General features: G+C 51.6%; 1 protein-coding gene across 1 annotated transcript in view; it reads left to right on the top strand.

Moving 5' to 3' along the window:
* PI4KA (phosphatidylinositol 4-kinase alpha) overlaps positions 1-25,303 on the top strand; it is a 115,515-nt gene extending 90,212 nt beyond the window's left edge. Inside the window, exons 33-55 of the mRNA XM_058692882.1 lie at positions 4,669-4,827; positions 5,110-5,261; positions 6,679-6,786; positions 7,417-7,544; positions 8,910-9,029; positions 9,191-9,270; positions 9,368-9,561; positions 10,802-10,892; positions 11,264-11,431; positions 12,145-12,198; positions 14,805-14,925; positions 16,581-16,710; positions 17,658-17,728; positions 18,959-19,031; positions 19,113-19,183; positions 20,231-20,340; positions 20,795-20,899; positions 20,992-21,117; positions 21,556-21,676; positions 22,157-22,316; positions 23,115-23,204; positions 23,656-23,739; positions 24,844-25,303. Coding sequence (XP_058548865.1) covers positions 4,669-4,827; positions 5,110-5,261; positions 6,679-6,786; positions 7,417-7,544; positions 8,910-9,029; positions 9,191-9,270; positions 9,368-9,561; positions 10,802-10,892; positions 11,264-11,431; positions 12,145-12,198; positions 14,805-14,925; positions 16,581-16,710; positions 17,658-17,728; positions 18,959-19,031; positions 19,113-19,183; positions 20,231-20,340; positions 20,795-20,899; positions 20,992-21,117; positions 21,556-21,676; positions 22,157-22,316; positions 23,115-23,204; positions 23,656-23,739; positions 24,844-24,895 — 2,568 coding nt within the window. The 3' untranslated portion in view covers positions 24,896-25,303. The remainder of the gene's footprint in view (positions 1-4,668; positions 4,828-5,109; positions 5,262-6,678; positions 6,787-7,416; positions 7,545-8,909; positions 9,030-9,190; positions 9,271-9,367; positions 9,562-10,801; positions 10,893-11,263; positions 11,432-12,144; positions 12,199-14,804; positions 14,926-16,580; positions 16,711-17,657; positions 17,729-18,958; positions 19,032-19,112; positions 19,184-20,230; positions 20,341-20,794; positions 20,900-20,991; positions 21,118-21,555; positions 21,677-22,156; positions 22,317-23,114; positions 23,205-23,655; positions 23,740-24,843) is intronic.

Genomic DNA, 25,303 nt, shown 5'->3' with positions numbered 1-25,303 from the left:
GGCAGCCTTCCCGGTGTCCATAGTTCTGAAGTTGCTACTGGAGGAAGCCCCCAGGTAAGGTGATACACACCCTTTCAGGTGATTGGATGAATACCTAAGAACTGTTGTATTTTTTGCAGATCTCGTTAATTTTCCTAACAGGGAATTTGGCAGCTTTTTTTCTGTTGTTTTTTTTTTAATGTTTGTTTATTTTTGAGAGAGAGAGAGAGAGAGAGAGAGAGAGCGCAAGCAGGGGAGGGACAGAGAGAGAGGGAGACATAGAATCCGAAGCAGGCCCTAAACTGTCAGCACAGAGCCTGACACGGGACTCAACCCCATCATCCTTGAGATCATGACCTGAGCTGAAGCTGGACGCTTAACCCACTGAGCCACCCAGGTGCCTCTCTGTGTTTCTTAAGATGAATTGAGATAAGTGGTCAAAGGGGTATTTTCTTTTTCTGTTCCCTGTTTTTTGTTTTTCCTTTTGGTTACGTTTAGGATGTTTCCTTTTATCTTCAATTTTTAATAGTTTGACTTTGGTATGTGGTTTTCTGTGTATTTATCCCTTTGCGATTTATTGAGCTTCTTAAATTTAGAGATTTAGATTTTTTCATCAAACTTGGAAAATTTTAGTATTTCTTTAAATATTTCTCCATTCTCTCGTCTCATTTTGGGATTTCAATTCCACACACATATGTTGGTGACTTCATATTGTCCCTTGATCATTAATGTTCTCTTCAGTGCTTTTCACTTTTATCTCTCTCTCATTTCATTTTGGTTCATTTTAATTGGTCTGTCTTCCAGTTTAGTGCTATTTTCTAATGCCTTATTTTTCCTGTTGTTAAGCCATCTTATATATATTTTATTTCAGATATTGTAATTCTCAGGTCTAGAATTTTTGTATGTGTGTGGGGTTTTTTTGTTGTTTTTTTGTTTTTGTTTTTGTTTTTGTTTTTTTACTAAAAGAAGCTCCTGCTTTTGGCTGGGAGTGCTCTTCTCTTACTTTAAGAGGGAGAGCATAAGTAGGGGGAGGGGCAAAGAGAGAGGGGGACAGAGGATCTGAAGCGGGCTCCACACTTACAGCAGCAAGCAGCCTGATGCAAGGCTCAAACTCACAAGCCATGAGGTCATGACCTGAGCCAAAGTCAATCAACTAAGCCACCCAAGTGCCCCATAAAATTTTTGTTTCTTTTTTATAGTTTGTATTTCTCTGCTGAGATTCTCTGTGTCTTCACCTAGTCTTTTCATCTTTACCTATAAATATTTGGTCATATTTGTAATATTTATTTTAAAATTTTTATCTGGTTTGTTAGTTCTAGTATCAAGGTCATCTGTGGGTTTGTTTCTGTTGATTTTTTTTTCTTTAGTGTTTAAATGATTTTGTTTTGTTCTGGACTCTGTATATAGAAAAGCAGTGGAGGGGCACCTGGGTGGCTCAGTCAGTTGAGCGTCCAACTTCGGCTCAGGTCATGATCTCACATTTCGTGGGTTCAAGCCCCTCATCAGGCTCTGTGCTGACCATTTGCTCAGAACCTGGAGCCTGCTTCAGATTCTGCCCCTCCTTCTCTTTCTGCCCCTCCCCCACTCACACTTTGTCTCACTCTGTTTCTCAAAAATAAATAAATGTTAAAAAAAATTTTTTTTAAGGAAAGAAAAGCAGTGGAGACTGAGGGGCACTGCTGTTTATTTTCCCAGAATATAGGTCTTTCTTATGTCAGGTGACTAAAATGAAGGTCACTGACCCCTAGGGGTTAGTCTTGGCCAAAAGGATGGATTCTTCTTGCTTTTACCCAATTTCACCTCCCTTTCCCCCTTCCCCCATCAAAATGAGAGAAGAGGGGTCATGAAAGGATTTTATGTCAAGCAAATTGCTGTTTCATTTGGGATCTTTTATTTATTTATTTTTTTTTTAATTTTTTTTTTTCAACGTTTATTTATTTTTGGGACAGAGAGAGACAGAGCATGAACGGGGGAGGGACAGAGAGAGAGGGAGACACAGAATCGGAAACAGGCTCCAGGCTCTGAGCCATCAGCCCAGAGCCTGACGCGGGGCTCGAACTCATGGACCATGAGATCGTGACCTGGCTGAAGTCGGACGCTTAACCGACTGCGCCACCCAGGCGCCCCTCATTTGGGATCTTTTAAACTCTGATCTATTTCCTCTGCTATCAGCAGGAGCTCTGCTGGCTTCAGGTATCTTGGCCTTTGGCAGGCCTTGTCCACTCACTTGTGTCCAGACCCAGCACTGGCCCACGAGCTGCTGGAGCTTGCTGCTTCCTGGTGAAGTCTCTGTAAATCAGTTCTTTGTGGCTTTCTCATCTGCGATTCCTCAGCCGTCCAGATAGGCATGGTTTTTATATCCTCCAGATCATTCTTGCTGTTCACTTAGGACTGAAGTCCATCTATCTCCTCTCATTCCCTGTCTCTACCTCTGCAAGGACCTGTTGTCCAGGCCCAGCAACATCTTGGACAGACTTAACTTTTGTTTCAGTGTCTTTTGTATTGTTGGCTTCTGGTTTTTAATTTTTTCTATTATGAAAGCAATGTGTGTTCATTATAGAGAAGTTGGAAGATATGAGCATAATGAAAAAAACGAAAATCATTCATAACTCCAACTTTAGAGACAGTCACTGATGGAATCCTGATGTCTCCTGCAGTCACGGGAGAGAGAGAGCTATGAGCTTGTTGGGCTCATCTCAGCATGAAGACCTTCCTTGTGAGAGTCTGGGGCCCTTATCTCACTAAGATTGGAAAGAATGCTGATCCCTTGGTATGGTGGTCAAATTCATGACTCAAAACGAATGAACTAACCCCTCACCTCCACCCATCTGCCTCCAAATCTCTGTGAATGACAACATAGTCCTTCCCTCTGCTCAAAGTCCTTACTGCCATCCCTGACTCCCCTTTTTGCACTAACCACAAATGACCCTCAGCAAATCCTGTCAGATTTACCTTTTTACCTTGAAAGTATATCCAGAAGCTGACCACTTCCCAGCATCCCACTCCTGCCCCCTGGTCCCAGTATCCTTCGTTTGCCCTGGACTTAGGGCAGGCCCTGGCCTCCCTGCTTCTACCCAGGCCCTCTCTGCCTTCTCCACATGCGCTCAGAGCAAGTCAGTAAAATATGGGTCGTGTCAGGTCCCCCCTATGCCCCAGACCTGCCAGTGCTGCCCATGCCCACTCAGAGTAGAAGGCACACTTGTTTCTGTAATCTGCAAGGCCCCTCTGCTCCCCTTGCTTGACCTGCTATAGGCACACTGGGGTCCCTACTGCCCCTGCCCTCCAGGCGTGCTCCTGCTTTAGGTTGGGAGAGCTCTTCCCTCTCCTTCAGTGTTCTTTTCAGGCAGCTGCATTCCTCACTTCTGCATCTCCTTCAGGGTTTGTCTTAGCTGTCCCCTGCCTACCCTGTTCTAGAACACACAACCATCGATTCATTCATTCTTCCAAGCCCTTTCATGGCTCTGTTTTCCCCCTTAGCTTTGATCAGTGTCTAATATCTGTATCTTCTCTTGCTGTCTGTAGCCTGCTGTAAACTGGGTGGATGTTTGTCTTATTCACTGCTCCATTCCCAGAGCCTGGAAGGGAAGCAACCAGGCCCAGAGGCAGCAACCAGGATGTGCATGTTCAACAAATGAGTGGGCGTGCAGCCTTGACTGTGGCTCATCAGGCCTGTTAGCCCTGCGGTTTCTTCCTCTAACATAAGACTTACATTTGGCTGCAGGAAACAGAAACTGGACACAATGCCTTGACCACCAGGGGCTATGCTCCTGGTGTCACTGCAGCTCGTTGATAGCTTGGCTCACATTTGCAACTCTGCCACCCTTAGCATATGGACTGTCCTCACCTTCAGGACCTCCAGATGGCTTCTATGCCTCTAAGCAAGAAGGAGGGTAGAGGATGCTAGCTGCCCTGACCTTGACTCAGTCGATGTCTGTTGATGTCAGCTAGCACTAGATTATTGCTAATGAGAACCATTGACCACCCTAACCAGCAGAAGCCTGGGTGGGGGTACTGGTGACCAGCTACTTGGCCTCCCTAAATAAAACCATAATAAAGGCAGGGATGGATACTGGGCAGGAGCCAGGGCGTTTACCCTGGGCACCAAGCCTCAGTTGCCGCCTCTCTGCAGCGGGTCTGGATGCCCTCCATGTTGCTGCCTGGTGTTGTCAGGCCAAAAGGGGAGGCTGCTCCCCTGTAGAACCACCCGGTGGCAGTTGCAGACTCAGTTTGGCTCCCGCAGTTATTCCCTGGGCCTGATTAGTGGCATGAAGCTGATGTGCAGGGTTTGCGTGGGATGAAGAAAAGGAACTGGGCTCCAGAAGCAAAATCCAGTCCTGCCTTTGCTAGTTTGGAGGCCCTGCTCACCTCTGGAACCATAGATGGTTTCAGGATTATTAGGAAGATTCAGCCAGGCGGAGCCTGTTGAGAGTCCACGTGGCATTAGGCACATCCCAGGTGTGCTGACACCACAAAGCAGGACTACAGCACCTGGCCTACTGATATTTCGAGAATGGGCTTTTTAGTAGAAAACGTCTGGGAAGTTGGATCATAGGTGATCTTTATTTTTTATTTCATACTTTCTTTGGTTTTCTATTTTGTTCATTAAGCACATAGTCCTTTTAAAATTAAACAACAGTAAGTACTTTTCTATGCTTCGCAGAGGCACTAATGGTCATTGTATGCTTGCAGTTTATGCGGGAGATGGCAGGAGCCTGGCAGATGACAGTGGAGCAGAAGTTCGGCCTGTTTTCCGCAGAGATAAAGGAAGCAGACCCCCTGGCAGCATCGGAAGCCAGTCAACCCAAACCGTGTGCCCCCGAAGTGACCCCCCACTACATCTGGATTGACGTAAGTGCTTCCTCAGGCTCCGCCCACCCTAGCAGGAGGTCAGGGGCTCCCCTTGGGGCCAGTGGCCCAGTAAGCTTGGGACTCCAGGTTTAAGACGCCTTACCTGGGGAGGAGGGATGGCTGTTCCTGCCTTCTGCCCAGGCCTCTGCTGGACTCATTGCACTTGCCTGAAGACCCATACCCACCATTCTGTTGGCCCAGAGCCCCACATCAGTTGGCTATGCTGGCTCTGTAGGTGGGCAGGCCAGGCCCCAGCAGCGACATGTTCTCTTTCCCACTCAGTTCCTGGTGCAGCGGTTCGAGATCGCCAAGTACTGCAGCTCCGACCAAGTGGAGATCTTCTCCAGCCTGCTGCAGCGCTCCATGTCCCTGAACATCGGTGGGGCCAAGGGGAGCATGAACCGTCACGTGGCAGCCATCGGGCCTCGCTTCAAGTGAGAGCCTCTCCTCCTCCTATGATGGTGACAGGGACGGTGTGGGTGAAATTTTCTACCAGAGTTGTTGGTGCTGTAGTCCACAGGAGGTTCCCATGCTTGGTCTTTTTTTTTTTTTTTTTTGCCAGAAACTGACCAAGCCCCTAGTACATGCAGGGCTCCTGGGAAGGGGACCTGACCTGAATGGAATGACTTTGCCTTCCATGCCCTTCCAGGGCTGAGGAAGTCAGCCAGCATGCTGTCCTCAGCAGGGGAGTTTTCAAGAAGGTGGTTCACTCATGGACCTTGGGCAACCAAATGTTGGGCAGCCTTTCTAAATTGTTTGGGGGTGGATAGCAGCAAAAGGATTTTGGTAACATAGTGGTGATTAAAAAACAGGTGATATAGCAGAACCCAGGTATGACAAGCTCAGACTGGGAGGCTGGCAGTGACTTAGGGTAGTCACTTTACTCCTCTGAAATGTTCATGGAAAACTTCTGATCATGCTGACTACAGCAAGTCGATTTTTGCCAAGACATGCAAAATATCAACCCCACCAGGGGATACCCCCTTTATGGGGTACGTGGCCTAGTGGGCAGGCTCAGGCCAGGTGCTATGGACACAGCAGGCAGGGTCAGTCTGGTGTGGGGACAGCCTTCAGGTGCCTGGGTGGTCAGTTGGAGGAAGGGTGAGGGGCCCCCTTTCAAAGTATGCCACTTTTCCTGCCTGTACCCCTTCCTGCTGCCCACTGCCAACACCAGTTCTTTCCACCCCTCCCCTGAGCTCCAGACCCATGTTCCTGCAGCCCTCTGGGACCATGCTTCTCAGACTACTGCAGGGAAGGGCTAGTACTCTGTTCCCTTCATTTCCTGCCCATCATAGACCTGTACCTTTATAAAATGCATGAGAATGAATTACTAGGAAAGGATTCACACTGGACTGTCATAACAATGTGAAATTGCTATAGAAATGAGCGGGTAATCCCCTCAGTTTCTGTACTAACTCATCACAGACCAACACCATCTGTAGATGCCCATTGAGTAGCCCTGACCTGGCAGAAACCAGGTGCTTGGTAAATTTATTTTTCTTTTAGCTTGAATTAAATGTTCTAACCTTTGTAGCACTTATTGGTGACTGCACTCAGGAAGTAGTTTGCATGTAGTTTGGAGATAGACGAGCTTCTGGCCAAGGTAGATGAACACACAATTTGTTCATTTGCCCCCAATTAAAGTGATGGTTTTAAAAAACCTTTCCTGAGACATTTCTGGTACAATAAACCTGAATGGCAGTAACTTGGCTGGTGCCACAGTCCTGGCACCTGAGAGCTCTGTCATCCAGAGATATGCCCAAGGGCCAAGTGGTTTGCACAGGAGCTAGGGACCCTGGGACATTCCTGGGCCCTCCACACTCTGACTCAGCCCCCAGTGTTCTCTTGTAGACTGCTGACTCTGGGGCTGGCCCTTCTGCACGCCGATGTGGTCCCAAACGCGACCATTCGCAACGTGCTTCGCGAGAAGATCTACTCAACCGCCTTTGACTACTTCAGGTACTTCCCCCAGCTGTGCTGTGCACCATGTGCAGTGACAGCCCACTGCACCCAGTGCCCCCAGTTGTCCCAGATCCCAGGAAGTCACGGCAGAAATGGTTTTGCCTGATTTATGCACTGCCCTCCTTGTTCTGTGGCTCTGGTGGTCCAGGATTTGAACATCTTCAGCCCTGTGCCATGTTTCCATGTGTGCACTTAGTTAGAGCTAGCCTCTCTACGAGATGCACACATGTTTTCCCCCAGCTCAACTGTGCATTCATTTAACTTTCCAGTTCCTAGGAGTAGTTATTGCTCAAAGAATTGCAATCACCCGCTGCCCGGGGCTCTGCGAGTGTGTAGGTTGTGTTGTATGGAGACAGCTGCAGTTGCAGGACCCACCACAAGCACACCATGCAGCCAAGGGCTGTCGACAGTGCTGGGGATAGTGGTGGAGGCAACTATGAAAGCTCAGAAAATCATCACGCTTTTCCTTGCGAATTAATGAGATAATTGTTGCTGATGACCAGCTCTGGGCTCACCTTTGGTCATTAAGAGACCACTTGTGTCACCTCTCACACGCTTTATAATACATGTGGCTTCTAGTCCCAGACTCCAGGCACTCAACTCTTGTCCTCTTGTGGTTGTTTGAAGTTGCCCCCCAAAGTTCCCCACTCAAGGAGAAAAGAGGCTACGTGAAGACATAAGCATTATGATTAAATTTTGGACAGCCATGTTCTCTGATAAGAAGTACCTGACTGCCAGCCAGCTTGTTCCCCCAGGTGAGCATTGTTCTCAGCACAGCTGCTCATGGGTGGTGGGGACACAGAGGTGCAGGCGGGACAGTGGGGTGCAGTGGGCAGCCCTGAAGGAGTCTGGTGAGAATAGTGAGAGTCTCACTGAGCCCAGGCCTTGGCCATGCTGCATGGTCACCAGAGGCCCAAAGCCTGCCTGGCCACCACTTGTCCTCCAGCCCTAGCTGACAAGCATGAATGAGTGTAGAAGGCCCTGAGCAGAGGCCATTCCATGTAACTTCTCCCAGCACCAGCCCAGTTCACCAGCCCCCCCCCTGCATATCTGACAGACCCATACTTGGATAAGTCCCATATGCCAAGTTGAATAAGGCACCATCTGCTCTCATCTGGTAGAAGATAATCAAATCTACAGGTGATGTCAGCATGAGGGGATCATGGGAGTACCCCTCAAGGACAGGCACTTGGCCCACCAGAGTTGGGGAGATAGGGACAGTTTTCTGGAAGAGGTGACAGCTGAGCTTCAAAGATGAATAGGAGCAAGCTAGGGTGGATAAGGTTAAAGAAAAGGTAAGGTGTAAGCAAGCCACAAACCTCCACAAAGAAACATGTTCTTGTTTCTCTGAGCACATAGCTGATTACACAGCACAAATTAGGGGTGAGGAGTACAGTTTCTGCAGACAGACCCACAGCTGACAACCTGACTATAGGAAAAGGAAGGGATGGGGCACTTGGGGGGCTCAGTCAGTTGAGCGTCTGACTTGATTTTGGCTCAGGTCATGATCCCAAGGTCATGGGATTAAGCCCTACATCAGTCTCCACACTGAGCATGGAGCTTGCCTAAGATTCTCTCTTCCTCTGCCCCTCTCCCCAACTTGCTCGCTCTCTATCAATAAATGGGAAAGGGAAAGAAAAAAGGAAAGGGAAAAGCAAGCAGTGATTTCCGGAGTCAACTTCCTGGCTCCACATAGAGCAGGGCCAGCATCTCTTCTTGCCTGCCTGCAAGGGTCCCAAGTTGCCACCGTATTAAAAAGCAACATGATGCTAGAGATGAGAGAGCTGTTTGTAATTTATCAGTATCACCACTCACATTTGTTTTATTCCATTTTGAATCCTAGGAGGAATGTAATACATTTTAGTAGGCTTTACATGTTGAATAGTTAAAAACTTCCTAGGAGTACCTGGCTAACTCGGTCAGTAGAGCATGCAACTTTTGATCTTGGGGTCATGACTTCAAGCCCCACATTGGGTATAGAGCTTATATTAAAAAAAACAAAAATCTTGGCTGTTGTTTTTTTTCTGCAAATCATTTCTTCAACACCGTGTCTCTCCCTTCCTGCCCTTGGTGAAAGTCTAGACACCTCATTCTGGAAGCAGTAATGTGTTTGCCCACAGATAACCAAGACACCCGGAGCAATCTGGACATAGCGGTTGGCTCTCGGCAACAGGCCACTCAAGGCTGGATCAACACCTACCCCCTGTCCAGTGGCATGTCCACCATCTCAAAGAAGTCAGGTCGGTTAAAGGTTTGCTGATAGGTCCCTTGGATCTGAGTCCTATCCTGGCAGCTCAGACAGTGGGCAGAATGCTGAAAGACAGCTTCTTCTAGGTTCTAGAAATGAAGGGTAGGTCAGTGAACTCTGAAGAACACACTTGTGCCTTCTCTTTCTCCACAGGCATGTCCAAGAAGACTAACCGGGGCTCCCAGCTGCACAAGTACTACATGAAGCGCAGGACGCTGCTGCTGTCCCTGCTGGTAAGGTGACACCTGCCATATGCCCACAGCACTGAGGACAGGAGCAGCGTGGCACATGGGTGCACGCAGATGGCATATCGATGTCTCATCTCACCAGGCCACTGAGATTGAGCGTCTCATCACATGGTACAACCCATTGTCGGCCCCGGAGTTGGAGCTGGACCAGGCTGGAGAGAACAGCGTGGCCAACTGGAGGTCCAAATATATCAGCCTGAGCGAGAAGCAGTGGAAAGACAATGTTAACCTTGCCTGGAGCATCTCTCCTTACCTGGCCGTGCAGCTGCCAGCCAGGTGGGCCCTAGTCCTACCTGCCTGATGAGGGCCTTGCCAGAGTCCAGTCCAAGGGACTGGACTGAGTGGGAAGGAACATGACGTGGTCACTGCCAAGGATGGTTGGGGAAGCAATCGTAGTGGTCTGGTCCTCTGCCCTGGATGTTGACCCAGTCTCTCTGTGCAGTGGTTGGTTACACAGCATGGATTCCTGCCTGGGATGTCCTAATATCCCAGAGCCCAAGCAGGAAACATCAGAGCACATTCAGGGCTGCAGTCCTATTCAAGGAAGAAAGGAAGCACATGGAGGCTGTCACTACAGGGAAGCAGGCCTGGGGATCCTTTGGGCTTTGTTCCCAGAGGTCTTCAGCAGGCTACTCACAGGAGGTGGCCTACAACCGAGTGTCCTGTGAACTCTCCCTGGTAGCTCTGCCAAGGACAAAACCAGTAGCTGAGAGGGGCCTCCCAGGCCCCTGTGTTAAATCCCACCAGGGGGGTGCGCCTGGGTGGCTCAGTCGGTTAAGCGTCCGACTTCGGCTCAGGTCATGATCTCACGGTCCGTGGGTTCGAGCCCCGCGTCGGGCTCTGTGCTGACAGCTCAGAGCCTGGAGCCTGTTTCAGATTCTGTGTCTCCCTCTCTCTGACCCTCCCCCGTTCATGCTCTCTCTCTGTCTCAAAAATAAATAAACGTTAAAAAAAAAAAAAAAAAAAAAAATCCCACCAGGGGGAGTGCATCCACCCCACGTCCAGGAGTGGACATTTCTTTCCCTTGAGCACACACTTGCCTACTCACTGCTTCCTTCTTCTGGTTCTAATGCAGTCCTCTGGATTAGGACCACAGCTTGACAGTGTTCATGGAAAGTCTACCTTGTGTTAGCCTGGGGTCATGACCCCTAAAAACTTGCATCCACCCTCCCATCTATGGATGTACCTTCTGGCCTGTGGCCTCACCATGCCATGGACAGGCTGCTTTGGGGGCCAGGGCAAGGGGGCGTTCTGAAAGCAAGGACTATAGAAGGGGATGTCTTTTGAATGAGGAATATAGGATAATTCCTGTTTTAGATAGTTCTGGCATTTTGTCATAGCCAATCATAGTGCTCTTTATTATAAACATTCATGTTCAGAGTTACCAATATGTCAGTAGTGTAGAGTGTTTAGGGGTCACTTGGCATTAATCTGCATCCCTCCAGTTCAGGGTTCTTCCACCCCGTTACATGGAGGCAGGAAAGGCCATCTCCTTCACACCCTTTTTGTGCCCTAGGTTTAAGAACACAGAAGCCATCGGCAACGAAGTGACCCGTCTCGTTCGGTTGGACCCAGGAGCCGTTAGTGACATTCCCGAAGCTATCAAGGTAGTATAGCACGTGCTAGGGCCTGGGCTCAAACTGCACAAAAACAGAACTGCCTCCAGAAACACCTGGAACCTAGAAGTGTTAGGAAAACCTAGCAGCCTCAGTGGTAGAATGATGTTTCTAATTTCCTGTGTTTTCCACTTCTCAAATGAGGCATTTATTATGCTTACAGCAGAAAAATATCGAACATACTTTACCCTAGTTGAAATTATGCTACTTTACATAATATATGAGAAGTATTTCCCCACTTTATTATAAGTGCTTTATTATTATCATCTGGGGCCATCCCTGAGATGTGGGGTGGGGCCGGGTATTTCCAGAGGGCCCTCAGGAACTCCCTGTGCCAGACCATTTCCCTGCTTCCTTCCTAGTTTCTGGTCACCTGGCACACCATCGATGCCGACGCCCCTGAGCTCAGCCATGTGCTGTGCTGGGCACCCGCAGACCCTCCCACAGGCCTCTCCTACTTCTCCAGCATGTACCCACCGCACCCTCTCACGGCCCAGTACGGGGTGAAAGTCCTGCGGTCCTTCCCTCCGGTGAGCCCACGTCCTGCCTGAATCAGCCTCGGTGGGACTATCTGGCAGTGTTTAGGTGGAGACAGTAAGGACAGGCTTTATCTCCACTTGATGTAGGCCTGATGAGACGTCGGTCCATCTTAGAGCATGTCTTCACCCTGTTTCTGTCCAGGCAGTCATAGAAGACAGATTTAGTTCTGACTCAGATATGTTTATTGGTATTACTTGTTTTTTAATTTTAATTTGGTGTTTGAGTTACAGAAGGAAGTTGAATTTCAGTTTGGTTCCAGCAGTGGGCTTTTGGGAGGTCGGGGGATCCCATGAGACAGCCACAGTGACAGATTTGGTAGCTGACTCATGGAGGCCCCAACACAGGGGTCTGCTAGAACCTCAGCCCTTGTCCCCAAGCAGGCCCCCAGCAGGGAACATACATGAGCTGGCACTTCACCTGTCATCGCAGGCACAGGAGCCTTGTTCCTTTTGCCTTTTCTCACCCATCATGTGTTTCAAGTCGTTGGCCATTTTCTTTGCCACCCTCTGGACTTTCGTAGTTCTCAGTCCTCTGTGATCTCCAGTGAGATGGTATCCCATGGGCTCAGTGACATCAGGGCTGTTCCAGGTTGGAGTGGGGCCCTGGGACAGCCATCTGTGTTGAGTTTGTTATCACCTTCCTGGAGGTAAGGAATTGTCTTCCCTTCCTGGAAGTCATTATCACTTGTCCTCCTCCTTTGCAGGATGCTATCCTATTCTACATCCCCCAGATTGTGCAGGCCCTCAGGTATGACAAGGTAAGGCTGTGCCAACATGTGCTGTCCTTCCCTCTGAGAGCCGTGCTGGGCAGTCCGGAGGGGGTCCTCAGCAACAGGGATGGGGCCTTGGAAGCAGGGCTGCCAAGCTGTGACCTGGTCTCTGAGCTCCTCTCACACACACCCCCACCATGATTGTGGCCGGTGCTCATGGCCAGGAGGCCCCACTCACCCTGTCTCACCCTGAGGCCCCATCTGCTGTGCAGGGTGGGTGGGCCCTAGAAGTATTGCTAGCCACTTCCTCAGTCCCTGAATCTAGCTCCCTCGTTTCTTCAGTCAGAAGCAGGGAGGCTCAAACAAAATGATGGAGGTATTAGTGTGCTTGGGCTGCTATAGCAGAGAACCACAGAGTGGGGGGTTAAAACAATGGAAATGTACTTCTCATTGTTCTGGAGGCTCAGAGTTGGAGATCAAGGTGCCTGTAGGGTTGGTTTCTCCTGAGGGTTGGTTTGTAGATGGCTGCCTTGTCCCTCTGTCCTCACATGGTCTTCTCTCTGTGTGTATGTATCCTAATCTCCTCTTATAAGGACACCACACTGGACTAAGTGTCACCCTAATGATCTCATTTTAACTTAATCACCTCTTTAAAGGCCCATCTCCAGACACCATCATATTTTGAGGCACTAAGGCATACAAATTCAACACATGAATTGGGGGGCACAGTTCAACCCATCACGTATAGCACTTGTACATAAGATACCTAACCACAGGGCCTGGCACAGAAACCCCTCCGGAGGTGACCACAACCCAGAACCCACACTGCCCGTGCTTCATCCCAGCACTGGCCCCCTGACCTGTGCTTGAGTCTAAGTGTAGCAGCAACATCTGCCCCTTTCCTGTTCCTGCTGATTCTGTTCCCCACTGCATAAGACACCAGACTCCCCTGTGTCCTGGCTGAGTCCTTGCAGTAGCAGCAAGTGCTGTGTCTCACTGTGGTGGCTATGAGCACTGTGGCTGGGTATCCCAGGGCTAGCTTCTTCCTCCCAGATTGGCAGGATGCTCTGTCTTGGTCCATAGACCAAAGTGCTTCTAGAACTGCAGCCAACTTCTCTTGAAACACTGAGTCCTGTTTTAGCTAGGTAGCTGCCAAAAGCCCTCCAATTCTGAGCAGGTGGTTTTGATATTGTGCTGACAGTGCAGAGCCTGCTTGGGATTTTCTCTTTCTCCTCTCTCTCTGCACTTTTCCCCCACTCACACTCTCTTTCTGTCTCAAAATAAATAAACATTTTTTAAAATGAAAAAAAGAAAGGATACACAAGAATAAAATGCTAAAACCTTTCCCAAAGCTAGAAGCCTCGGTGGGCCTCAGTGACTGATGACACTTCCTCCTTGTTCAGACGGCTGCCGGTTTCCACTTCCCTGTTGTAGTCTGTTCGTTACTGCACTGAGTCCCCTTCTGTGGTCTCAGCAAAACTGACTGGATTACCGGTGCATCATAAAAGGACATAATCAACGAACAGCCAGGTGCGAGGGCAGTATAGGGCAAGGGATGTGGGAAGGCTGTGGAGTTTCCACGCTCTTCAGGCACCTGGCTCTCCCAGCCTCTCCACCAATTCGGAAACTCCACAAACTTTTATCTAAGCAGACTACAAGTTGAATATTCATAGTTTATCTTTAGATCCTTTTACTGGGTTAGCAGTGGGAAACCCATAGCGAGGAGTTATTTGAAGTTTAACCTACTAGGTAAGCCCACCCAGCCAAGTTGAGGACATCTGTCCCCAAAATACTTTACCAGATGGGAGGCCACAGACTACTGTGGTGGGAGGAGAGAAGCCACTCCTCCAGGAGTCTTCCAGAAAGGCCAGCACCTTTTTAAACCTTAAGACAGGGTAATTAAGGAATGCCTAGGTGGCTCAGTCAGTTAAGTGTCTGACTTCAGCTCAGGTCACGATCTCATGGTTTGTGAGTCTGAGCCCCACAATGGGCTCTGTGCTGACAACTCAGAGCCTGGAGACCACTTTGGATTATGTGTCTCCCTCTCTCTGCCCCTCCCTTACTTGTGGTCTGTCTCTCTCAAAAATAAGTAAACAAGAAAATTTTTTAATTTTAAAAAAAGGGCAATTAAAACTTGGAGTTATGAGTAGTAGAATACGACTAAGAAGAAGAAAGAGGAAAGGTCCTTAGGATAGTGGCCATCATGTGTCAACTCATGAAGTATCTGTGTATTAGAATTTTTTTGGAACCTGCCCATCACTGTGGAACATTGTTCCAAACAACCAGCTTATAACTGAGTTTTAGTCCCCAACCTACTCATTCCTCATACTTGACAACAGCAGAAATTGGTTGGAGAGTCATGGTTCTTAGAATCTAGGGGAAGTCACAGGGGAAACAAAAGCCGGCTCCTTCCTATATTGAAGACACCAACACGTGGGGCTCCATCTGCCCCACCGGCCAGCTAGCCAGCTGGAACTTGGCCTGTGTAGGCTGGGCTCACACATAACCAGACAAGCTTGCTCACACAGCCGGAAACCACTGGGCCTTCTTGCTGGGTCTGCAAGTGCTAGGAGTCTACTCCTACACTGGGTGAGAGTGTCTTGTGGTGGAGAGGCGCCCAGGCCTGAGCTGATGGTGACCTTGTTCTCCTATAGATGGGCTACGTACGGGAGTATATTCTGTGGGCAGCGTCCAAATCCCAGCTTCTGGCACACCAGTTTATCTGGAACATGAAAACTAACATCTATTTGGATGAAGAAGGGCACCAGAAGGACCGTGAGTATTTGTCATCTTCGCTCAGGCCTCACCCCCCAACTTTAACCCTCCTAGGCCCGTGCTGTCCCAGCCCATGGTTCCCTCTGCTTCCCATCCTTTGGTGGGAATTCTCACCTTTCAACACCCAGCGGGAGCGGGATCCTCCTCCTTCGTGAAGCCTTTGCTATCCTCCCCTCCAGACGTCCTGCCCACCCTGGCACCATCCTGCAGCTCCCCAAGCACATGTGAGAGCCTCCTGGTCAGGCCGAGCCTCTCCTCACCCTGCGCTTGACCCAGTGACTCCATATGGGGGCGAGGCAACCACCCAAGGCAGTCCTCAGAGGTTGCCCACATCTTCACATCATCACACCCTTAAAAACTAGTGAGGCCCCCGGAGACCTTTGGTTTATGTGGGCTTTGGTTCTCAGTGTTAACCAATGTTAGACATGAGAACCAAGACATTTAAAAAATAATACAAGCCCATCACATATTAACGTAAATAACATTTTTATGAAAAACAACTCTAAAACTCAAAAAGAAGAAGAGTGGTGTTGCTTTACAGATTTACAGATCTCTTTAATGTCTGTAATAATGCCACAGCATCTTTAGTAAAAGACAACAGGACTCATTCTGCTTCTGCATTTACCCTGTTGTTTGGTTGAAGTAAATAAGGGGAATTCAGCCTGGTACAGACACGTGGCTAGAAAAAGGAGGACCATTTTAGTGGTCTTTCTGGTCACTATAGGTGGTCTCGTAGTCTCTGCTGATACTGCACCAAACACAACAAGTGATAGTTTTCTTAAAGGTGAATTGTGATGTGGATTTGAAATCATGGCAGCGAGTTTCTTGTGCTCTTTCTTTGAAGCCCATTGGTCTACCCAGCACTCACTACACCCCCCACAGGATTTCACAGCATTCAAACTCACATTTGCCTGTACCCCACTGGCCTTACCAAACAGAAACATTGTCAAGTGGTGGGGAGCTGTCAAGCTCACCGGCACAGATGCAAGTTTTCCAAAACTTTGTAGTTTTCCTTAAATGGCAGATTCGACTTGTTGATTTTTAAGAAAATATCTCCCATGTACCTAAGTCCAAATAACTCTATTTTTGTCTGTCAGTTACTCTTTCAAGTAAAAAATGATGTTCCCTGAAAAAAGAGATTAGTTCAGCCTGAAAGTCGCACCAACACAAGATGCTGTTCCTTGAGACCACAGCATCCGCGTGCTTCACATACAGCAGGGGGCTCCGGACACTGTCCAGTTCATCACACACAGAATGTTAGAAAGATACACTCAGGGTAGAGTTCAGTCAGATTAGTCAATGCTCATCACCTCACAAGGGATATTCTTAGTGGCACTGGCTTTTGTTTATACTGTGGGAGCAGAGCCATAAGGATCCAGTGACCACCAGCACCTTGGCCAATGGCTTGTGCACAGCCTCGCAGGTGTCTACGCAACAAGGAGGGCAAACAGCCTGTCAATGTGGTTATGACTGGGGGGAGCCTGCTGAAGGGTCCCAGGGACCCTCCAGGCATCTGCAGACCACACTCAGGATGTCTGACCTCGCTGCTGGGGGACACCTGGACATCTGGACTGTACATCTGGCAGATGTGTGGGGTTTCCTTGAGGGCCTTCTGTGGCACGGCTGCAGGCTCACCCTCTTGGTTTCTCTGCCAGCTGACATCGGCGACCTCCTGGAGCAGTTAGTGGAGGAGATCACAGGCTCCTTGTCAGGCCCAGCCAAGGACTTCTACCAGCGGGAATTTGATTTCTTTAACAAGATCACCAACGTGTCTGCTATCATCAAGTAAGTGGCATCAGTCCTGGCCTGTGGGAATTGCATGGAGGGCCCACACTGGTTCTAATGAACAGCCAGGGTTGGGAATCACTGCCCTGGCAATTCAAGTCTCTTGAAAGTATAGCAAAATGCACAGCCATGCAAATTTCAGAAAACATATCTTTCATTCTAGATACTGTCCCCTAACTTGAAGCCACTCTGCTCTCTCCAAATTTTGAAGAGTGTTAGGAAAACCAGACTTATTTGTAACTCCCAATGTTGTTTTATTGATTTACCTCCTGGGCCATCCATTTGTGAGGGCTGACTCCATCCTGGGGCATCTGTGGCACTGCCAGTTTATGTGGGACGGGGCCCTGGAGTCAACTGGCCAAGTGCCTGGGAGAGGCCCTGGCAGGGGGAGCACTGGCTTCCTGTTTTCTCAAGTGTCTCATTCCGTGAGCTGTTCCCTGGCACCTTGGTCACCAAGTGACCTAGGCTGTGTGCCCTGAGGCCCTTTTCTGGGCCTGGTACTAAGTAGAGCGGTGATGCAGCAGCTTCTAGCCCGCAAAAATAAAGGAGTGGGAGGTGGTGTTTCCTGGGCATCATGTCAGGCACCTGATTCCACTTTACCCTGTCATCCTCATCCTAGGGATGCAGAAAGACAAAGGGGCCTGCCCAAGTTCATGCTGCAAGTAAACAACAGAGCCAGCACTTGAGCATAGACCCCAGAGCCAACTGTGTCCCCTGTGTGCCTCTGACAGCAACATGCACACACCCCACACAGGCAAGGGGCAGTGACAGCCAGAAAACTCCACCCTGGTCTGGGAAGAACTGGTCTAGCAGAGCCTTCAGTAGTAGCTAAAACTAGGAGGAGGGGAAAGGAGAATCAGACAGGAGGGGCTCTGGGCTGTCCCCCAGAAGCCCCAGAGGCCAGTTCCTGCAGAGACAAAGCAAAGCATTTCTGTCCTGTTTCTCAGGCCCTACCCTAAAGGCGACGAGAGAAAGAAGGCATGCCTGTCGGCTCTGTCTGAAGTAAAAGTGCAGCCTGGTGAGCAGGATGAGATGGGCCTCTTCCTGTGGGTGGGCAGTGTGGGTAGGCACCGGGATCAGGGAGGCGGCCAGCCCACATGAGCCTGGGCCCTGGGGCACTGGTGTCCCTCTCCATAATCTGCCCCTGGTGAGCTGAGAGCTACTTCTCAGCAGATACTCTTTATCTTCCTTGTTGCTTTCTGTTTTTCTTAAAGCCCAGACACTGTCCTTGGCAGCCATGATTCTAGAAATTTCCTGAACTCCAGTGGAATAGGAGCAACACAGGCTGCACAGACTGTGGGCATGGGTGGGAGTGTCACAGGTGTACTGGGCTGAGGGTGCCCACACTGGCTGACCTTTCCTTGACTCTTGTTGAGCCCCTGCCCTGCCCAGTGTAAACAGTAGCTCAGCTCAAAGAAGCTCGACATCCACACAGGCTGCAGTTTCCCTGGTCAGCAGGCTCCCAGACCCCTGCAGCCCATGCTGCCGGGTCTTGTCCTGGAGGCACTGGGGAGCCAGCCAGGACTCCAGGGCAGAGCAGTAGATTGTGCTCCTGGGAGAGAGACCAGAACTGGCCAGGGAAGGATGGTGTGAGGGCATTGAGGGAACAGCATGTTCCTTCTGCCCCTCCTTCCCCTGGTGGCAAAGCCCACCTGACCCCATAGCAAGGCCTCGCTTTGCTTCCCAAGAGTCCCAGGACTTCCTGTGTCAGGGCCTCTCCTAGAAGCCCACTCCCTAGCCAGGATCTCTCCCCCGCTTCCTGGGTCTCAGGGAGCACACCCCAGCCCCCCAGGGGAACTGCCAGTTCCTTGACCAGGAATAGGCTTTCTCTTGTCCTCCCTACTTGACATGTGTGCTGAGAGAGGGGAGCTACAGCCAGTGGGTGAGTATAAGAACTGAGGGTGTTCCACGTAAATGGAGGCAGTGTAGAAAGCTCCTGCACATGCCCTGTAAGAGCAGGCAGCTCCCCACCTGGCACTGGTCGGCCAGTCGGGCCCCGAGGAGCAGTGTGCTAAGTCTGTAAAGCTGAGTGTTGGTGTGTCCTCCTGGAGAAGTGTCTCCTGGGAGGTGGCAGCTCCTTTGTTAGATATCAGGAAGGGTCCAGGAAAAGACCACAGATCAGGGAGGATGGACCTATAATGGCCACAGGATAAAATATCGGTGCCTCAGATGAGGACCTAGAAGCCCCATCTGGGGGCGGGGAGTCATTTTGGGGCTCCCTGTAACTTCGCCCTCTGTCCCTGCACAGGCTGCTACCTGCCCAGCAACCCCGAGGCCATTGTATTGGACATCGACTACAAGTCCGGGACACCCATGCAGAGGTGAGAGCCGCCTGTCTTTAGGCAGTTCCCTTGCACAAAGTTCTCATTTGCTCCAGCACCCATGTTCCTTCTGTTTTGCAGTGCTGCAAAAGCCCCGTATCTGGCTAAGTTTAAGGTGAAACGATGTGGTGTTAGTGAACTCGAAAAAGAAGGTCAGTGAAGAAACTCTGACACGGTTTGGGATCTAAGTGTTTTCTCTGGGTGATGCCAGTTTTAGGGGGCATATTTAGTTTATTACCAGCTCCCTGTAAAAGATGACATCCATCCACGCTGGGTCTGAGCCCTTGTTTAGGAATGGCACAGAGCTTATATACGGTGACAGAGACACCTGGAGACCGGCCCCAGGTCAGCCATTGAGTCCAGGAGGCACCTTCCTGAGGCTGAGTAGCCCAGAGCTTTGGGGGGTGCCGTGCAGGTGACACAGCCTGGGTGGCTTCACCAACAGAAATTTATTCTCTCACAGTTCTGGAGGCCAGAAGTGCCACATTGGGGTGTCGGCCAGGCCATGCTCCTTCTGAAGATGGGTAGAATCTGTTCCGTGTATTTCTCCCAGCTTCTGGTGGTTGCTGGCAAGTTTTGGTGATGCTTGGCATCTTCGTCATTCCGACCTCTGCCTCTGTCTTCTCAAGGCTTTCTCCCTGTGTCCCCGTGTCCAGATTTCCCTGATCTGATAAGGCACCAGTCATTGGATAAGGGCCCACCCTAACCCTCAGTAACTTGACTACATATGCAAAGATACTATTTCCAAAAAAGGTCACATTCTGCAGTTTTGAGTGGGCATGAATTTTAGAATAGGAGGTGTGGTCCCCTGCCAGTATGGGGACATGCCTTCCATGGCCTTCCCTGCACTCTGGCCCCCAGGTCCTCCCAGGCACCCCAGGATGCAGACAGACACACACCTCTACCCCCCAGTTCATAGTGCCCTCTGCTGATCCCAGGCACACCTGGGTCCCCATTTCCAATGAAAAAGGGGCTCTATCTTCAGTTCCATCTAAGCCTAAACATTCTTCAGAAGAGATCCCTGGCTCCATCTGCTGACCCCAGTTGTCTCCTGGGCCTCATTTGGCCTCCTTGGGGCTTTGCAGAGACAATCCCCAAGATTCCCAGGGTTCCAGGCAGGTGAGCAGGACTTGCCCTGGCCCTGAGGGCCTCTCCCTGCCTCCAGGCTAACTGGCTTCCTCTCCGCCGCCCACACACAGGTCTTCGGTGCCGCTCAGACTCTGAGGACGAGTGTGGCACACAGGAGGCTGATGGCCAAAAGATCTCATGGCAGGCGGCCATCTTCAAAGTGGGAGATGACTGCCGACAGGTAGTGAGTGGGGCCAGGCCTGCCCTCTTCCCAAGGCTCCGGGTGCATTTAGGGGTCACACCTCACATGCTGAACCACAATCTTTGTTTCCCACATTGGGTTGAGGTGCCACAGAGGAAACCAGGGCTTTCTGCCAAACCCAGGGGTCTCTCCAGCAGCTCCCACCCACTGCCCATCCCCTGGCCGCCCAGAGGGAACTGCCTCGGAGGACAGGCATTCCTGACTTGCATCCCCCACTAGACAGCATGGCCTTAGTCTAGCCTGGTGCCCGGTGGTCAGAGCCCAGCCCAGCATGGTGTGCAGTGAGGCCAGATGCTCCAGACTCCTGCTTGGCCATGGCCTCCCTTTTCTCTCCTTCCCTCTCTCCCTCTTCACTGGCAGGGCTACTAGCAGTCATGTGGACTAGAGCACAGGAGCCAGCCAGCTGACCACCCCTTGTTTCCCTGGTCTCCAGGATATGCTGGCCCTGCAGATTATTGACCTTTTCAAGAACATCTTCCAGCTGGTTGGCCTGGACCTCTTTGTCTTCCCATACCGGGTGGTGGCCACTGCCCCTGGGGTAAGTTCCCAGGAGCCCAGGGGGTGTTCCCGATGCCTTAGGCCAAGACAGGTCCTGCCTGCAGGCCTCAGCACCTGGCCCTTCCTCTCCAGTGCGGAGTGATTGAGTGCATCCCCGACTGTACCTCTCGGGACCAGCTGGGCCGCCAGACGGACTTCGGCATGTATGATTACTTCACGCGCCAGTATGGGGACGAGTCCACCCTGGCCTTCCAGCAGGTGACCAGCGGGGCAGCCCCCAGACCAGAGGTTGCTTGTGCTCTCCATCCCACCATTCCCAGCACTGCTTATGGGCCAGCACCCTGCTTCCCACTTTCCCTGCTTTTCTGAGTCCTTGTACGTTTGGGGGTAAAACAATGGCACCTCATAACCTTCTCTGGGATTCAAAGGAACCTTGAGATGGACTCCCCAGAAGAAAGCAAATTCGTGGGTGTGGGAGGAAGGGGCTAAACCCTAAACCCCCAGACGCAGTCACTTGTCACTCCTGTTCCCAAGATCTGGCCTGCTGATTTGGGCTCTACCTCCAAGGCTAGAAACAAGAGCCCAGAGAACACCTGTAGGCCCTGGGGTCCCAGGAACAAGGCAGGAAAATGCCCAAAGGTCCTGGGAAGTACAGCCTTAGGGCCATCCGTGAGCACCTGGGCCCTCTCCACACAGGCTCGCTACAACTTTATCCGGAGCATGGCTGCCTACAGCCTCCTGCTGTTCCTGCTGCAGATCAAGGACAGGCACAACGGCAACATCATGCTGGACAAGAAGGGCCACATCATCCACATCGGTCAGCCAGCTCCCAGAGCCACCCTCCTCCTCTCCCTTCACCCCCTAGAGCCCAGGGCAGGATACCAATCCCCATCCCACAGAGGAGCCAAGCATGCTCGGGTCACCCAGCCAGTCAGGGTTCAAGTCCAGCTTTGAGACCAGAGCTGTTGGCCACTAGGCTGTGGGGGCGAGTAGCAGTGGTACCACAGTGCATGGGGCACTCTGGGGTTGAAAACTGGAACCAGGGAGAGCACAGCTCATCTAGCCCCAGGTCCAGTCTCATCTCCGCTCCAGCTTGGCTCCCCACCTCCATAACCTCTTTTCTCTCCTGCCTGCTGTCACCCCCCCGCCCCACTGCCCCTACCATCTCCAAGAAAACATGGCCTGTGGCCAGCTCGTGGGGTATGGGGAGCCTGTGGCTCCAAGCCCTGGCTGAAGCACGCCCGTATCTCTGCCCTGTCATCTGATCTTGTCACGAATGGCTTTGGGGGTTTTGCAGACTTTGGCTTCATGTTTGAAAGCTCACCGGGTGGCAACCTTGGCTGGGAACCAGACATCAAGCTGACCGATGAGATGGTGATGATCATGGGGGGCAAGATGGAGGCCACGCCCTTCAAATGGTTCATGGAGATGTGTGTCCGTGGCTACCTGGCCGTGCGGTGAGCCCCAGGGAGGGGCCAGTGGGGGTACCGAGACAGTGGGGAGGAGGGTGGTCAGGCACCAGTCCTGGGTGCCGCTTGTCCTGCAAGATCCCTCAGAGGTCCCATGGGGCCGTCTCAGGCTCCTTTGTGGATCAAGGGACTGCCGTTCAGAGAGAGCAAGGCAGGTGCGAGAGGATGCCTGCTGGTCCAGGCAGCCTGGGCCTTGCTTTCCCATCACCACTCTGCCCACCTGTGCCAGTGTCTCTGTTCTGGGTGTCAGTGCTCCGGGTGTCAGTGTCCCACCACATTTTGTAGTCTCCTGGGTGTGGCCTTGCCTGGCAACACCTTGGGTGTGGCCTTGCCTGGCTCCTCACTGTGAGCACGCCATTCACCCCTTCACCCAAGTGTGAGCATCTGCCACCTCCCAGCTGCACCCTGAAGACTTACTGTCCTGGCTTCAGAGTGTCACAGAGCCAAGGCCACACAGCAGCCTGGACTCCAACCCAGAGTCTGTTGGAACCTGCGTCACGCCCACTCAGTGCACCTGCCCCACGAGAAAAGGAGGGTCAGGGTATGTTTGCCCTGCACGCCTGCGCTTCCTCAGCCAGGCACAGAAACCATGGCCAGAGGCCTCAGGTGGGCAGACCGGGACAGGATGCTCAGCCCATTCAAGGATGTGTGAGCGGCCCCTGCCTGGCAGCTGCAGGGAGGTGGGCTGCTACGTGCAGCTGTTGGGTGGTGGCTGGGCTGCAGGAGTGCAGGCAAGGCCACCCTGCTCAGGCCAGCCTCCTTCCCCTTCCCTCCGTCTCTCCACAGGCCCTACATGGATGCAGTTGTCTCTCTGGTCACTCTCATGTTGGACACCGGCCTGCCTTGCTTCCGTGGCCAGACAATCAAGCTCTTGAAGTAGGTCCTGGGCAGATGCGCAGGCCATTTGGGGGGCAGTTGTCCCCTCAAGGTGGGAGCCTCTCAAGTGCTGGTAAATGTGATCATTATCAAGGCCAAGCACTCTCCTCAGAACCCCAGAGCAGCTAGGGTTCCTGGTGAGGCGCTGTCACTGCACCAGGCTGCGGATGTTCCAGGTATCCCTTCATTTCTCAAGGATGCAGTGCCAGGCCCTACCTCCAGCCTGAGGCTGCAGCGGCTTAGCCCTAGGCTCTGCTGGGGAAGGGGACAGGCCCTCCAGAGCCAGCTGGGAACAGTGCCCCTCCCTCTTACAGCTATTCCCAGGAGGGAACAAATTCCCACAAATGCTAAGTCGTCTGTTAGCAAGACCGCATCCCATGGGAGAGTAGCCTAGAGGGAGCAGTTTCCACAGGTGGCAGGGGACAGCCCTGACACAGCCCTCGCCCCCCAGGCACAGGTTCAGCCCCAACATGACCGAGAGAGAGGCTGCGAACTTCATCATGAAGGTCATTCAGAGCTGCTTCCTCAGTAACAGGTGAGTCTCCCCCTTCCACTTTCCCCTCCGGAGCCCGCTGCCACACACCAATGTTCTCCAGGCACCTTGCGTGGGGCCACGCCTGGGCCAAAGTGACGAAAATGCTGCTGTCCCAGGGTACTCTGTACCACAAGTCCTGAAGGGAGCCCTCATGGAGTGACAGGGTACTGGGTTAGAGGGGCCAGGGATATGCTGAGGGGAACACCCAACAGAGGCCTAAAGGCCAGAAACCGTGCCCACCTGGGACCCAGCCTGCGAGGCCAAGCAAGCTGCTGGTGCAAAGGGCATGCAAGGAGGCGAGCACAGCCCAGTGGGCTGGCTGAGGAGCAGAAGAGGCCTCAGCCCCGCCCCTGCTTCCCCACACCTTCCTCACGCTGCTGCCTGGGCAGTGACAGGTGGCCCAGGGTGGAGACAGGCCAATTGGCCATTATGATAGTGGAGCCATGAGAAGAGGTGGGTTCCAGTTCTGAAGGCAGAGCAGCTGAGCACCTGGGCAGTCGGGGAGCCAAGCTTCCCCTCTGGGAGGTGCAGACATGGAATCCGAGGAAGACGGCGAGCCGGCTGGGGTGGGCCTAACAGGAGCAGAGGAACGGGAGGCAGCTCAAGGGCAAGCATGAGGAACATGACAAGAGGGGTGTAAAAGGCAGGACGAGGGAGGTCTCGATTGTTTTGTTGGCAGAGTAGGACGGGCGTGGGTTGCGGGGTGTGACAGGAGGAGAATGAGCTGTCGTTTGCGTGCCACGTGCCAGGCCAGGGGGCAGAGTCACTCACTGTGTCTGGGGACACGGAATATCTTTGGCTAACACTCCCCCTACCAGAGTGTGGGACAGAGTGGTTTTTGGCTGAGGAGGCCCAGGAGGAGACAGCAGAAAGGGGCTCACACAGTCATTGTCACAGGTGGGGAAAGGAGTGTCCCTAGAAGAGAGGCTGGCAGGGAGGCTAGAGGGTCTGCGATTTTGCATTTGCACCTTCAGAGAGGAGAAAAGGGGCACTTCCCAAATGCAGCTCTCCAGGCAGACATGAAGGACGCAGCGGGGAGAGGGACCCAGACCCGAGACAGTCTCCTTACAGCCTCCCTCCACTCTCCCTCCACTCTCCTTCCAGGAGCCGGACCTACGACATGATCCAGTACTATCAGAACGACATCCCCTACTGAGGGTGGAGCTGGACCAGCTATCATGGCCACCCCCCCAGCCATCCCACAATCATAGAGCTGAGAGAGCACAGCCCCATCCTGGCTGCTGTGCGTGGTCAAAGGGGGTGAACTGCTGGTGGCCCCATCATTCCATCCACTGGGATTATTTTTATAGGACAAATAGGACAAAAGTCCACCATGCAGAGCCTGGCAATCCATTCCTTCCTAGTGTGACCCACATGTGACATGTGAGGCTGAGATGACTGACAATCCTCTGGCGACACTCTCTGCATGGGTGTGAATAATTCGTTTGCACTGGACACATTCCCAACACATTCCCTAGGTACATGAAGTATTTTCTTGTGTATAAAAAATTATATTCAACTTAAGATTTAACCAATGTGAACAAAATAAAAACCAGCAAAAGTG

The sequence above is a fragment of the Neofelis nebulosa genome, chromosome 11 (genome assembly GCF_028018385.1).
Source record: "Neofelis nebulosa isolate mNeoNeb1 chromosome 11, mNeoNeb1.pri, whole genome shotgun sequence".
NCBI lineage: Eukaryota > Metazoa > Chordata > Mammalia > Carnivora > Felidae > Neofelis > Neofelis nebulosa.
This window is presented reverse-complemented; position numbering and strand designations above follow the sequence as displayed.